Genomic DNA, 13315 nt, shown 5'->3' on the forward strand with positions numbered 1-13315 from the left:
CACAGGCTTGCAGCTCACTGCTGCACACACTCAGCCAGAGTGCACAGGTCTGCACCTGACTTATTACCGGCCCTGCTGCTGGGCAGGTAGGAAAATCTGGTCTGTATCCGGGTGGAGTGAGCGGCCCACCCATTCCATCCTTCTCACTCCTGAGTCCAGCCCTGAAACTGCTATCAAAGATAGCAACCTTGGTTGCTAATCAAAAATCCTGGACTCATTTCCGGATACAGACAGGATTCACTGAGACCAAACAATACAGGCAGGAGAAATGTACCGTCCATCCAGGACCTGTCCAAGTGGTCCTGTACACACCATACAAAATAAATGGGATACAGTTGGGGACATCAAACTTGGAGAAGGACTTAGGAGTACTCATCGACAACAAGTTAAATAATCGTACTCAATGCCAAGCCCCTGCAGCTAAAGCGAACCAAATTTTGGGATGCATTAAAAGGGAAATAAAAACTTGAGATGCTAGCATAATATTGCCCCTGTTTAACTCTCTAGTAAGGCCACATCTGGAATATGGAATTCAGTTCTGGGCACCACATTACAAAAAAGATATTGCAGCTTTAGGGCAGGTGCAGAGACTAGCAACAAAATTGATACGTGGGATGGAAGGTCTCACTTACCAAGAAAGGTTAGATAAACTGGGTTTATTTAGTCTAGAGAAAAGACGCCTTAGAGTAGATCTAATTAACATGTATAAATACATCAGAGGGCAATATAATAGCTTGGCGGATGAGCTTTTTGTCCCTAGGCCTTCTCAAAGGACTAGAGGACATGATCTGCGCATGGAGGAGAAATGTTTTAGCCATTTATTTAGGAGAGGGTTCTTTACAGTAAGAGTGATTAAGATGTGGAATGCATTGTTACAGGAAGTCGTTATGGCAAACTCTATACCTGCATTTAAAGGGGGCTTAGATGCTTTCCTTGCGTTGAAAGACATCCATGGCTACAATTACTAGGAAATGCCTAATGATGTTGATCCAGGGATTTTATCTGATTGCCATCTGGAGTCGGGAAGGAATTTTTCCCTTTGGGGGCTAATTGGACCATGCCTTGTAAGGGTTTTTTCGCCTTCCTCTGGATCAACAGGGATATGTGAGGGAGCAGGCTGGAGTTGTACTTTGTACTGGTTGAACTCGATGGACGTATGTCTTTTTTCAACCAAAATAACTATGTAACTATGTAACCGTTCACATCTACTGCGCTCCGCAGCAGTACGATGCGCTGGGAAGTGCTTGCGTACTGCTGGCTGCATTTTGCCCGGAAGCGCAGAGCTGATCCCTTCACTGTCAATGGATGGGATCAGCAGTGCAGCGGTACAGATGGCGTGTGATCGGATGCGCTCCTCAGATGTGAACGAGGCCTTAGTATAAAACTTGATAGTAAGAGAGGTGGAGAGAGAATCTCATTTTAGGATGATACATAAGGCAAAATATGCCTTCAATTTAAAGTTTAAGCGGCCGCCAGCTCACTATAATTCGTATTGTCCAAAATGCAGACTGCCTAATACAGACAAGTACCATTGTTTGTGGACATGCCTTAAAATTGCTGACTACAGGAGAAAGGTCAATAATTACATAGCTAGTGTTTGTGGTGTCGACTTAGACATGTCCCTTTAGTTGTATCTCTAATTATGAGTCTGGGGATTCTGGGAAGATGGATACAAACATAAACCCCAAAGGGAAGTCAAGTATGGCCCATCTAATGTTGAAAGCGGTGCGCAAAACAATATATAATAAATATACTCCTCTGTACCTACCGGTCAGACCTCAAAGAAGAACTGATACAAGGCCGGGGCTTCCATAGAGGCTAAGGGGGTAATTGCCCCAGGGTCACAGAGCCCATGGCGGGCCCACAAAGGTGTCCCCTCCAGCTACTGTCACCCATGAGAGCAGGGATGCTATGTGTTGAGCTGAAATGTGTGTAATTTCGTGTTTCCATAATTACAGGCGCAAATTTTGGCGCTAGGTTGCGACTTCGTAATTTCGTAATTGCCATACAAACAGTAATTTGGAATTCCGTAAGCGTAATTTACATCGTGTAATTTCATGTTTTGGTGCAAATTTGCGTTTTAGTCCAGTGCTGGAGTCCAGTGTTGTGCTTTCGCCTGTCTGCTCACCACTCGCCCTAGTGCCCAGCATCTCCTACTGCATGTAGCATAATAGCACTACATCAGGAGAGCCAGTGCTAGAGGGAGCAGAAAACAGACAGGATGGTCGCACAGGCACACCACTGGACTCCAGAGAGGAGGTTAGAGCACAGCTTCTGCTGCGCTACATTCTGCCTTTACACACTGGACTGGGGGAGCACAGGAGGGAGACAGGAACAAATAGTGAGACAGGGGTACATAGGGCGGCACAAAGGGTACAGAAGGGGGCACAGTGGGACAGAGGGAGGCACAGAGGGACGCACACAGAGCTGCATGAACCACAAGGCAACTTAGGCCTGGAGAGAGTCTAGGGGCCTGGTCTATGCTAACTCTCAACAAATCTTGACAAAAAAGCTAGATGGCCATCAAGTGTGGGCCCAAAGTCATTGCTTGCCTACGGCACCATTTAACGTTAATCCAACTCTGGATACACAGGGGGACTAAAGGTTGCTCAAGCTGACAGAAGCAGAGGAATAAAACGCCAAGTTAAAACCTGATATATCTGGCTTTGCAAATTTAGCCTAATTGGCTTAATCACGAGGCAATGCTCATGCAAATTTGCATTTGCTTTTCGCATGCCATACAGGGTTTAAAATTTACCGCAAAACGGTTGCCCTGCAGGGATTCGATTGTGCAACATTTAGCACTATTCAAGGGGGCCACGGGGAGGCCCCCCAGGCCCCCATCAACCGGGGAGCTGCAGAGCTCCAAGCCCTCTCACTGCTCGGAAACCCTCCAGCAGCACCCTGGAGGGGGAGGCTGGGAAGTGCAGGCAACCCCTCTGTGGGGGCATGGGGGGCCTCCCCGTGGCGCCCCTGGATAGTGCTAAATGTTGTGCAAACTAATCCCCGCAGGGCAACAGTTTTGCGGTAAATTAATTTTAGATGCTGCATATTATGACATGCGAAAGCAAATGCAAATTTGCATGAGCATTGCCTCGTGATTAAGCCAATAACTGTATATACTCGCCTATAAGTCGAGAAATTTAGAACTGGCTCAAACTCTAAAAGTGTGTGTGTGTGTGTGGGGGGGGGGGGGGGGGTCGCCTTATACTTGAGCCATCCTAAATTTCACAACTTATAGCCGGGAATTGGGGGGGGGGGGTGCCTCTTTCTCTCTCCTTCCCCAATGCTTAAGCAGGCAGCTTTCCACAAAGCCTCCCTCCCTCCCACCACCATGCAAAGGTGGGCTGCTTCTCGCTCTCTCCCCTCTCCGTGTCATCTAATGCAGCATCATCTCTGAAGCGGAAACCGTAACTCACTGATTTATTACCCTGCGTGGCATCCTCCCTTGTCCCTCTGCCCACGCTGGTCTGTTAACAATACCACAGCTACGGCTCCGATGTCACATGACACATGAAGTCACATGACATCGGAGCTGTAGCTGTGGCATTGTAAACAGACCAGCATGAGCAGAGGAACAAGGGAGGATGCCGCGCTGGGTAATCAGTGAGTTACGGTTTCCGCTTCAGTGCTGATGCTGCATTAGATGACACAGATAGGGGAGAAAGTGAGAAGGTGCCCCCCCCCCCCCTTTGTGTGGTGGTGGGAGTGAGACTTTGCTGAAAGCTGCTGGGGAGAGGGAGAGCCCCCTTTCCATGATGGTCTGAGGGAGGGGGCATTGCAGCAAGCTGTATGCTGTAGCACTGTCAGGAAGGGGAGACAGATGCTGGCTGCTGCAGCTCATACATCCAATGTGACACAGGGGACACACAGCCAAGGGGACACAATAGCCCCACAACTATTGGGCCCACAGCCAGGGGGACATGGGCCACACAGCTAGAGGGGCCACACAGCCAGGGGGACACAGGGGCCACACAGCCAGGGGGACATGGGCCACACAGCTAGAGGGGTCATACAGCCAGGGGGACACAGGGGCCACACAGCTAGAGGCACCACAGTGACCACACTGAAAGATGACATCCTGGTTTCCAAGTGCACTCCTTAAAGGGAAGGTCCAAGCAAAAAAAAAAAAATGAGATTCACTTACCTGGGGCTTCTACCAGCCCCATGCAGCCATCCTGTGCCCTCGTAGTCACTCACTACTGCTCCAGTCCCCCGCTGGCAGCTTGCTGACCTCGGAGGTCAGGGCCACATTGCATACATTTTTACACATTCCCGCTAGTGCAGGAACATTAACACATACATTTTTACGCGTTAGTGGTGAAACGCATACATTTTTGTTCCTGCACTAGCTGGAATGCGTAAAAATGTATGCAATGTGGCCCTGACCTCCGAGGTCAGAAAGCTGCCAGCGGGGAACTGGAGCAGCAGTGAGTGACTACGAGGGCACAGGATGGCTACATGGGGCTGGTAGGAGCCCCAGGTAAGTGAATCTCATTTTTTTTTTTTTTTTGCTTGAACCTTCCCTTTAACTTTCCAAGGTACACTTATACTTGAGTCAATAAAAAAAATTCAAGTTTAAGAGGGTTAAATATTGGGGTCGACTTGTACACGAGGTCGACTTGTATCCAAGTATATACTTGTAAGCTCGCAAGGGCAGGGCTCTCACCCTTTTGTGTCATGGAAAGTTATTAATTGAATTGCTTGCACTCTGTTAGACATTTATACATTTTAGTCATTATGTTAACTCAAATTGTAATCAGCAGTGCTGTATTGTGTATCAGTGTTCATATTTGATGTACCGTATTTTTCGGACCATAAGACGCTCCGGACCATAGGACGCACCTAGGTTTGAAGGACAAAAACCAGGTAAAAAAAAGAAAAACTAAACCTGGTGCATCCATGGTGCAGTGGCATCTTGTGGATCCTCTCCCCTCCCCAATTTATATGTCCCCCTTGTACCTCTTGTGTCCCTGTTTCCCCTTTGTACCTTTAGTGTCTCCCTTGTGACCTCCTCTGTCCCCTTGTGTCCTCCTCTGTCCCCGTGTCCTCATCCGTGCCCCTTGTGTCCTCTTAAATTCCACCATGTCTTATTAGGTGGCCCCTGTGTCCTTTAAAGTGTCCCCTGTGTCTGTCAAAGTGTCCCCTGTGTCTGTCAAAGTGTCCCCTGTGTCTGTCAAAGTGTCCCCTGTGTCTGTCAAAGTGTCCCCTGTGTCTGTCAAAGTGTCCCCTGTGTCTGTCAAAGTGTCCCCTGTGTCTGTCAAAGTGTCCCCTGTGTCTGTCAAAGTGTCCCCTGTGTCTGACAAAGTGTCCCCTGTGTCTGACAAAGTGTCCCCTGTGTCTGTCAAAGTGTCCCCTGTGTCTGTCAAAGTGTCCCCTGTGTCTGACAAAGTGCCCCCTGTGTCTGTCAAAGTGCCCCCTGTGTCTGTCAAAGTGTCCCCTGTGTCTGTCAAAGTGCCCCCTGTGTCTGTCAAAGTGCCCCCTGTGTCTGTCAAAGTGCCCCCTGTGTCTGTCAAAGTGTCCCCTGTGTCTGTCAAAGTGTCCCTTGTGTCTGTTTCCCCGTCTGTGTAAGTCATCGCTGTGGTTTGCAGGAGGGTTATGAGTCTAAGTGTCCCCGCGGCTAAGTGTCCCTCTATACACGTGCTCCCGCCCCCTCCTCCTCTGCCCCGTCCCCCCGACCACGTTGCCCGGCTCTCTATGGGATATGTGGGGAGTGTGAAGGCGGCCGCTTACCGCTGGATGCTATCGGCGATCAGCGGTAATCCTCCGTGATACAGCCTCCAGGTGGTCCGTGCACGCTGCCAAAGCCTTCCTCCCTTCACTTCCGCTTACATCATCAATGCGGAAGTGAAGGGAGGAAGGCTTTGGCAGCGTGCACGGACCACCCGGCGGCTGTATCACGGAGGATTACCGCTGATCGGCGATAGCATCCAGCGGTAAGCGGCCGCCTTCACACTCCCCACATATCCCATAGAGAGCCGGGCAACGTGGTCGGGGGGACGGGGCAGAGGAGGAGGGGGCGGGAGCACGTGTATAGAGGGACACTTAGCCGCGGGGACACAGCCGCGGGGACACTTAGACTCATAACCCTCCTGCAAACCCCACAGCGATGACTTACACAGACGGGGAATAGGACAGCCGCGGGGAAACAGTATTTTACAGGGGGGTGACAACTGGCACCAGTAGAAATTGCAGCATCCGGACCATAAGACGCAGGCACATTTTCCCCCCATGTTTGGGGGAGAAAAAGTGCGTCTTATGGTCCGAAAAATACGGTATATCATTGTCTGTATCATTCTGTATCCCTTGTTTGTTTTCTTACATTGTACAGCGGCTCAGAATATGTTGGTGCTTTATAAATACAGTGGGTTGCAAAAGTATTCGGCCCCCTTGAAGTTTTCCACATTTTGTCATATTACTGCCACAAACATGAATCAATTTTATTGGAATTCCACATGAAAGACCAACACAAAGTGGTGTACACACGAGAAGTGGAACGAAAATCATACGATTCCAAACATTTTTTACAAATAACTGCAAAGTGGTGTGTGCATAATTATTTGACCCCCTTTGATCTGAGTGCAGTCAGTTGCCTATAGACATTACCTGATGAGTGCTAATGACTAAATAGAGTGCACCTGTGTGTAATCTAATGTCAGTACAAATACAGCTGCTCTGTGAGGGCCTCAGAGGTTGTCTAAGAGAAGTCAAAGAAACACCATGAAGTCCAAAGAACACACAAGACAGGTCAAGGATCAAGTTATTGAGAAATTTAAAGCAGGCTTAGGCTACAAAAAGATTTTCAAAGCCTTGAACATCCCACGGAGTACTGTTCAAGCGATCATTCAGAAATGGAATACGTCTTGCACAACTGTAAACCTACCAAGACAAGGCCATCCACCTAAACTCACAGGCCGAACAAGGAGAGCGCTGATCAGAAATGCAGTCAAGAGGCCCATGGTGACTCTGGACGAGCTGCAGAGATCTACAGCTCAGGTGGGAGACTCTGTCCATAGGACAACTATTAGTCATGCACTGTACAAAGTTGGCCTTTATGGAAGAGTGGCAAGAAGAAAGCCATTGTTAACAGAAAGCATAAGAAGTCCCGTTTGCAGTTTGCCACAAGCCATGTAGGGGACACAGCAACCATGTGGAAGAAGGTGCTCTGGTCAGATTAGACCAAAATGGAACTTTTTGGCCCAAATGCAAAACGCTATGTGTGGCAGAAAACTAACACTGCACATCACTCTGAACACAACATCCCCACTGTCAAATATGGTGGTGGCAGCATCATGCTAGGGGGGTGCATCTCTTCAGCAGGAACAGGGAAGCTGGTCAGAGTTGATGGGAAGATGGATGGAGCCAAATACAGGGCAAACTTGGAAGAAAACCTCTTGAAGACTGCAAAAGACTTGAGACTGGGGTTGAGGTTCACCTTCCAGCAGGACAACGACCCTAAAAATAAAGCCAGGGCGACAATGGAATGGTTTAAAACAAAACCTATCCATGTGTTAGACTGGCCCATTCAAAGTCCAGATCTAAATCCAATCGAGAATCTGTGACAAGATCTGAAAACTGCTGTTCACAAACGCTGTCCATCTAATCTGACTGAGCTGGAGCTGTTTTGCAAAGAAGAATGAGCAAGGATTTGAGTCTCTAGATGTGCAAAACTGGTAGAGACATACCCTAAAAGACTGGCAGCTGTAATTGCAGCAAAAGGTGGTTCTACAAAGTATTGACTCAGGGGGCCGAATAATTACGCACACCCAACTTTGCAGTTATTTATTTGTACAAAATGTTTGGAATGATGTATGATTTTCGATTTTATCCACTTCTCACATGTACAGCACTTTGTATTGGTCTTTCACGTGGAATTCCAATAAAATTGATGCATGTTTGTGGCAGTAATGTGACAAAATGTGGAAAACTTCAAGGGGGCCGAATACTTTTGCAACCCACTGTAAATTAAAATAATAATATATGGTAGGCCAAATTTGCAAAGCCAGATATATCCGGTTTTAACTTGGTGTTTGATGCCCATATACCTCTGCTGCTGTGTTACAAGGAGACAAAAGGAAGCACAATGGAAGATAGGAGGCACATAAGGGAGACAGAAGGAGGTACAGGGGACAGAGACACACACACAGGGGGCACAGGGGGACTGAAGATGGCACAAGGAGACAGGAGGCACAATGGGAAAGAAGGTGGTAGAAACACCCGTGGTAGGTGTGGCTTTGTTTGGTAGGGCTTAGTTCAGGGCAGGGCTAAGTTCATGGGGCGGAGTGTAATCGGGGGCATGATGCCCTCCAGGACCAATGGCACTCCAGGCAGATAGCTGTAGTGCCTATGCCTAAAAACGCCCCTGTGGTACATTCTGACATACAGCATGAGGTTTTACAGAAATTAGCTACCATCCATCAACACTTTCCACTTTTTTTTCCAGAATATCTTGGACAGAAAAAGAAGACCGTCTGAGAAAAGCCATCAAGCAAGTCTTGAGGTGCGACGTTATGCAGAACAATCCCCTCAGTCCAGTGGTGTTGCCACAGGTGGACTGCATCCTCAGCTGTTTGTGCTTGGAAGGTGCCTGTAAGGATGTGGAGGCTTATGTCACCGCTCTAAAGAATATCACAAATTTACTGAAGCCAGGAGGGTATCTGGTGCTCACTGGTGTGTTGGGGAGCCATTACTACATGGTCGGGGAGGTGTGGTTCTCTGGCCTCTTTCTGACAGAAGATATTATTAAGGAATCCCTGAGTGGCATTGGGTATATCGTAGAAAATTTTGAAACTTCTGCAAAGCAGTTTTGGAAGGAGGTGTCAGGATTCTCAGACTTCTTTGTGTTGTTTGCCCGAAGAAGTGCCTAATGGTGCCCATTAATGATCCAATCATGACTGTCCAGTTTTACCAAATGTATGCGGTAGATGAGCAAAGTAAGTGAATATACCTTGAATGGATACTTTAGGTAGTCCCCCATATTACACAGAAGTGGTAAGATTGTACAATCAAGATTTTATCGTTAGTTGCCACTTTTGGCCTGAAAGCTGTTTTAAGAGAACCAATTATGCAAATGTTCAATTTACGTCATGTGAAGCATAAGTGTACATGGTCATTTGTCCTCTAAAAATACTTCAGATTCAGAACTTTTATTCTTCTTGCTGGTTTTCATTCTATTTTTCTTGTAATTGCCTTCTTGGAGAGCTTTCTGTTAACTCAAGCCAAGTGAATTGAGCCTATTGTATCAGTAATATTTACATTTTACTATGGCTAAACCCAACCCCACTCTCACACAGGACCCTTCCATGGTGGTGCCTAACCCTGAGACCCCCCCTCCCCCCCCCCCCCCCTGGTGGTGCCTAACACTATGACCCCCATGGTGCCTAACCCTCAGTGGTAACCTGGTGGTAGCTAACCCTTAAGACCAGCTGATGTTGCCTAACCTTAACCTCCCCCATGTGATGCCTAAACCTAACCCCGCTGGTGGTGCCTAACCTTAAATCCCCCTCATAAAACTACTTCCCACAAAATTGGGCACCCGGAGGTGCCAAACCCACTATGCAATGCCACGATGTAGTTGTCTGCAAGGCGCAAGCCTTTTTTTTCCACAAAGACTGTCCATAACAAATGTCCCCTTTTGTTGCCAAACAGGCGCCACCGGACACCCAATTTTACCTTCATAGCCGCATATCGCAGGTTTGTGGAAGCCGCGATTTGCAGTAAAAAAGTTACAATTGGACGCCCTGAAGCAACCACTAAAGGTTGCCGCCATGCCCCCAAATTTCCATGCAATGCCGCTAAGAGCGTCATAGGCTGGGGCCACTGTTTTTTTTTTCTGTAAGAGCTCCTGCGCCCTTTTTTCTTGCTTCGACATAAAATATATAAAGAAGTATTAGCTTTCTCCAAAAAATCAGCATGATTGAAATCTAAATTGTAACATAAAATGCATAAAATTAATTTTTCCAATACTGATGTATCTTAATGAACTTTTTTTTCCCCTTCAGGTACACTTTATACCATTAAGAAATAAAGTATTCATAGTATTCTGCTATTATTATTACTACTATTTATTGGATTTATAAAGTGCAAACCTAATGCACCACGCTGTACAATTACAAAGGTTACAGATAATGATAATGGGGGTGACAGACAACACAATACAGGTAATAAGCAGAAGGACACACAATATCACTGGTGTGAAGGGACAGATCTACTCTTATGACTAAGCTATATAGGAAAGACAAAGGCTTTATTTCACATATAGCAAGGTGGAGCTCCAGTGGCATCTAGTGGCAGTTATTATAATTTCTACTTCAGCACCATGCAAATATTAAACCCATCACAATTAACAAAAATATTAAACCCATATTAACCACTTCACCCACAAGGGTTTTTACCCCAGCGGACCAGAGCAATTTTCACCTGTCAGGGCTCCTCCCTTTCATTCGCCAATAACTTTATCACTACTTGTCACAACAAGACGATCTATACCTTGTTTTTTTTCACCACCAATTAGGCTTTCTTTGGGTGGTAAATTATGCTAATAATTTTATTCTAAATGCATTTTAACAGGAATAATAAGGAAAGATAAGGAAAACATTGAAAAAAACAAACATTATTTCTCAGTTTTCATCCATTATAGTTTTAAAATAAAACGTGCTACTCTGAATAAAACCCACATATTTTATTTTCCCATTTGTCCCGGTTATAACAATGTTTAAATTTTGTCCCTAGTACAATGTATGGCAACAATATTTTTTATTTGGAAATTAAAGTGCATTTTTTCAGTTTTGCATCCGTCACTAATTACAACCCCATATATACAAATATAATAGTAATATATCCTTTCATGCCATTCATAGTAGAAAAGTGGAGTCCTTAACTTTTTTACTTTTTTTTAAATGCTGTCTTTTTTTTTTTTTTTTTTTACAAGTACTTTTATTTTAGTAACTATAGGGGTGGGGAGATCTGGAAGGGGGGAATGAGGTATTCATTTAATTTAAAGAGACGCTGGAGCGAAAAAAAAATGATTATATAATGAATTCGTTGTTATGGATAATTACTAGAACATTAGTTGCAAAGAAAATATTCTCATGTTTTTATTTTCAGTTATATAGTTTTTTTTATAACATTGCATCTTTCTTTAATATTTGCAGTTTACACACTACTCAGCATTGTAAATGATTTTACAGAGCAGGCTAGTTAACTTTTGAACTGTCCTCTGCAGAAGAAAAAAACAATACACTTGAGATAATAAGCTTCAGACGACAGAGCTCTCAGTGACTTTGAAAGTCCTGGAGCTCAATGGTTCTTTTGCATAGATAACTGGAGTTTCTTAACTCTTCCTGTACTTAAACAATATTTGATTTATTTCTCTGCTCCTAATGTTTTATTTCTTAGCTGTACTACACATACAAATCATTATCTTTTTTTTCACTTCAGTGTCTCTATGGACGAGCTCAGCTCGTCCATTACCGCCAGAGGGTGCCGCTCAGGCCCTGCTGGGCCAATTTTAATGAAATAAAGTGCAGCACACGCAGCCGGCACTTTGCCAGCCGCGTGTGCTGCCTGATCGCCGCCGCTCTGCGGCGATCCGCCGCGAGCAGCGGCGAAAGAGGGTCCCCCCAACCGCCTTAGCCCTGCGCAGCCGGAACAAATAGTTCCGGCCAGCGCTAAGGGCTGGATCGGAGGCGGCAGACGTCAGGACGTCGGCTGACGTCCATGACGTCACTCCGCTCGTCGCCATGGCGACGAAGTAAGCAAAACACGGAAGGCCGCTCATTGCGGCCTTCCGTGTTACTTTTGGCCGCCGGAGGCGATCAGAAGAACGCCTCCGGAGCGCCCTCTGGTGGGCTTTCATGCAGCCAACTTTCAGTTGGCTGCATGAAATAGTTTTTTTTAAATTTAAAAAAAAACCTCCCGCAGCCACCCTGGCGATCTTAATAGAACGCCAGGGTGGTTAATAAATGTAAAATGTAGTGTGAAATGTGGGTTGTTGGTTTTTTGGGTTGTGTTTTTTTTTTTGCGTGTATTTTTTTTTTTTTACCACTGGATGTCCTCGCACTCTTTTTTTTTTTATTTTTTTTTTGAGACAGAGAGAGCAAATCTCTTTGGCTTTTTATTGAAGCTATGATTGTTGCTTATGGGCGCTCTAATTGGTTCAGGAAAGGATTCTTCCCTTTCTACAAATTACGGCCCTGCAGGTCCTGGCAGTGGAAGCGGCGGTGAGCATAAGCAATCGCGAAAGGGTAGCATCGGCGAGGGGAGGTCCATTGGTCTGTTTACAGGGACTGACAGGACGTTTTAAAGCAGCGGGTGGGCGGGTAGTGGTTAAACCCATCAATGTACAATTAACAAACTGACACATCATTGAGTTCCAGCGGTTCTGGAGGCATGGTTAGCTTACAGGGGCAACAAAGGATAATTTGCATATTCAGCAGTGATGCATCGTGGGAGACATCATATGCTTACTCCAACCTGAATTATTGCTAATTCCTTTTGTTTTAAGTAGGCAACTCTTTTTTTTTTGTTTTGCTTAACATTTTAGTAAGAGGGCTTTTTGGTCCTTTGTAGCCCCTTACACACTCTGAGTTCTGGCTCACCATGAGGATGCTGGGTAGTCTGTAACACTGATATATGATAATATTGTAACAACGGTAAACCTTGTTTTGTATATGAACACCCATGAAAACACGTGTTCCCAAAGCCAATCAAAGTTCCTGTGAATGAATGATCACAGCTTCAGCAAGTAAGAGCACACACTTGTACTGTGAACAGTACTCAGGATAAAGTGTGGGGGTATCCAGAGGACAAAAAGTAAGAAATTACAATGCATTACAAAATATATAACAAAATACATGCCCTATAGTTCTTAACAACTTCTGCCCTCCATAGTTACCAAAATAAAACACTTGTGAAAAAAGGGGGAGGCGGCAAAATGATAGCAATTTAAAACAAATCTATCCTAACGGACTCAGCTTTTTAATTTGTATGTCATGAGGGTATATTACTGTTATTTTTTGGAAATAATGGCTTGTAATTATTGATATAGTATAAAAAAAAACCCACAAAACTGAAAAATATACCTTTATTTCCAAATAACACTGTTACCATATAATGTTCCAGGGACATAATTTAAATGTTGTAATAACCAGGACTAATGGGCAAATAAAATGTGTTAGTTTTACCTGCAGTAGCACTATTTATTTTCAAACTATAATGGCTGAAATCTGAGGAAAAAAAATACTTAAAAAAATTAATCCCTTTAAAATGCATAAGAATAAAATAATTCTTAGCAAAGAGTACTGTCCAAAGAAAG

At 45.2% G+C, this 13315-nt stretch overlaps 1 protein-coding gene across 1 annotated transcript in view; it reads left to right on the forward strand.

The window, feature by feature from the left end:
• LOC137542102 (nicotinamide N-methyltransferase-like) overlaps positions 1-10051 on the forward strand; it is a 33452-nt gene extending 23401 nt beyond the window's left edge. Inside the window, exon 4 of the mRNA XM_068263769.1 lies at positions 8444-10051. Within this exon, the coding sequence (XP_068119870.1) occupies positions 8444-8867 (424 nt within the window). The 3' untranslated portion in view covers positions 8868-10051. The remainder of the gene's footprint in view (positions 1-8443) is intronic.
• The last annotated feature ends 3264 nt before the right edge of the window (positions 10052-13315 follow it).

Source organism: Hyperolius riggenbachi, chromosome 12, assembly GCF_040937935.1.
Source record: "Hyperolius riggenbachi isolate aHypRig1 chromosome 12, aHypRig1.pri, whole genome shotgun sequence".
Taxonomy (NCBI): domain Eukaryota; kingdom Metazoa; phylum Chordata; class Amphibia; order Anura; family Hyperoliidae; genus Hyperolius; species Hyperolius riggenbachi.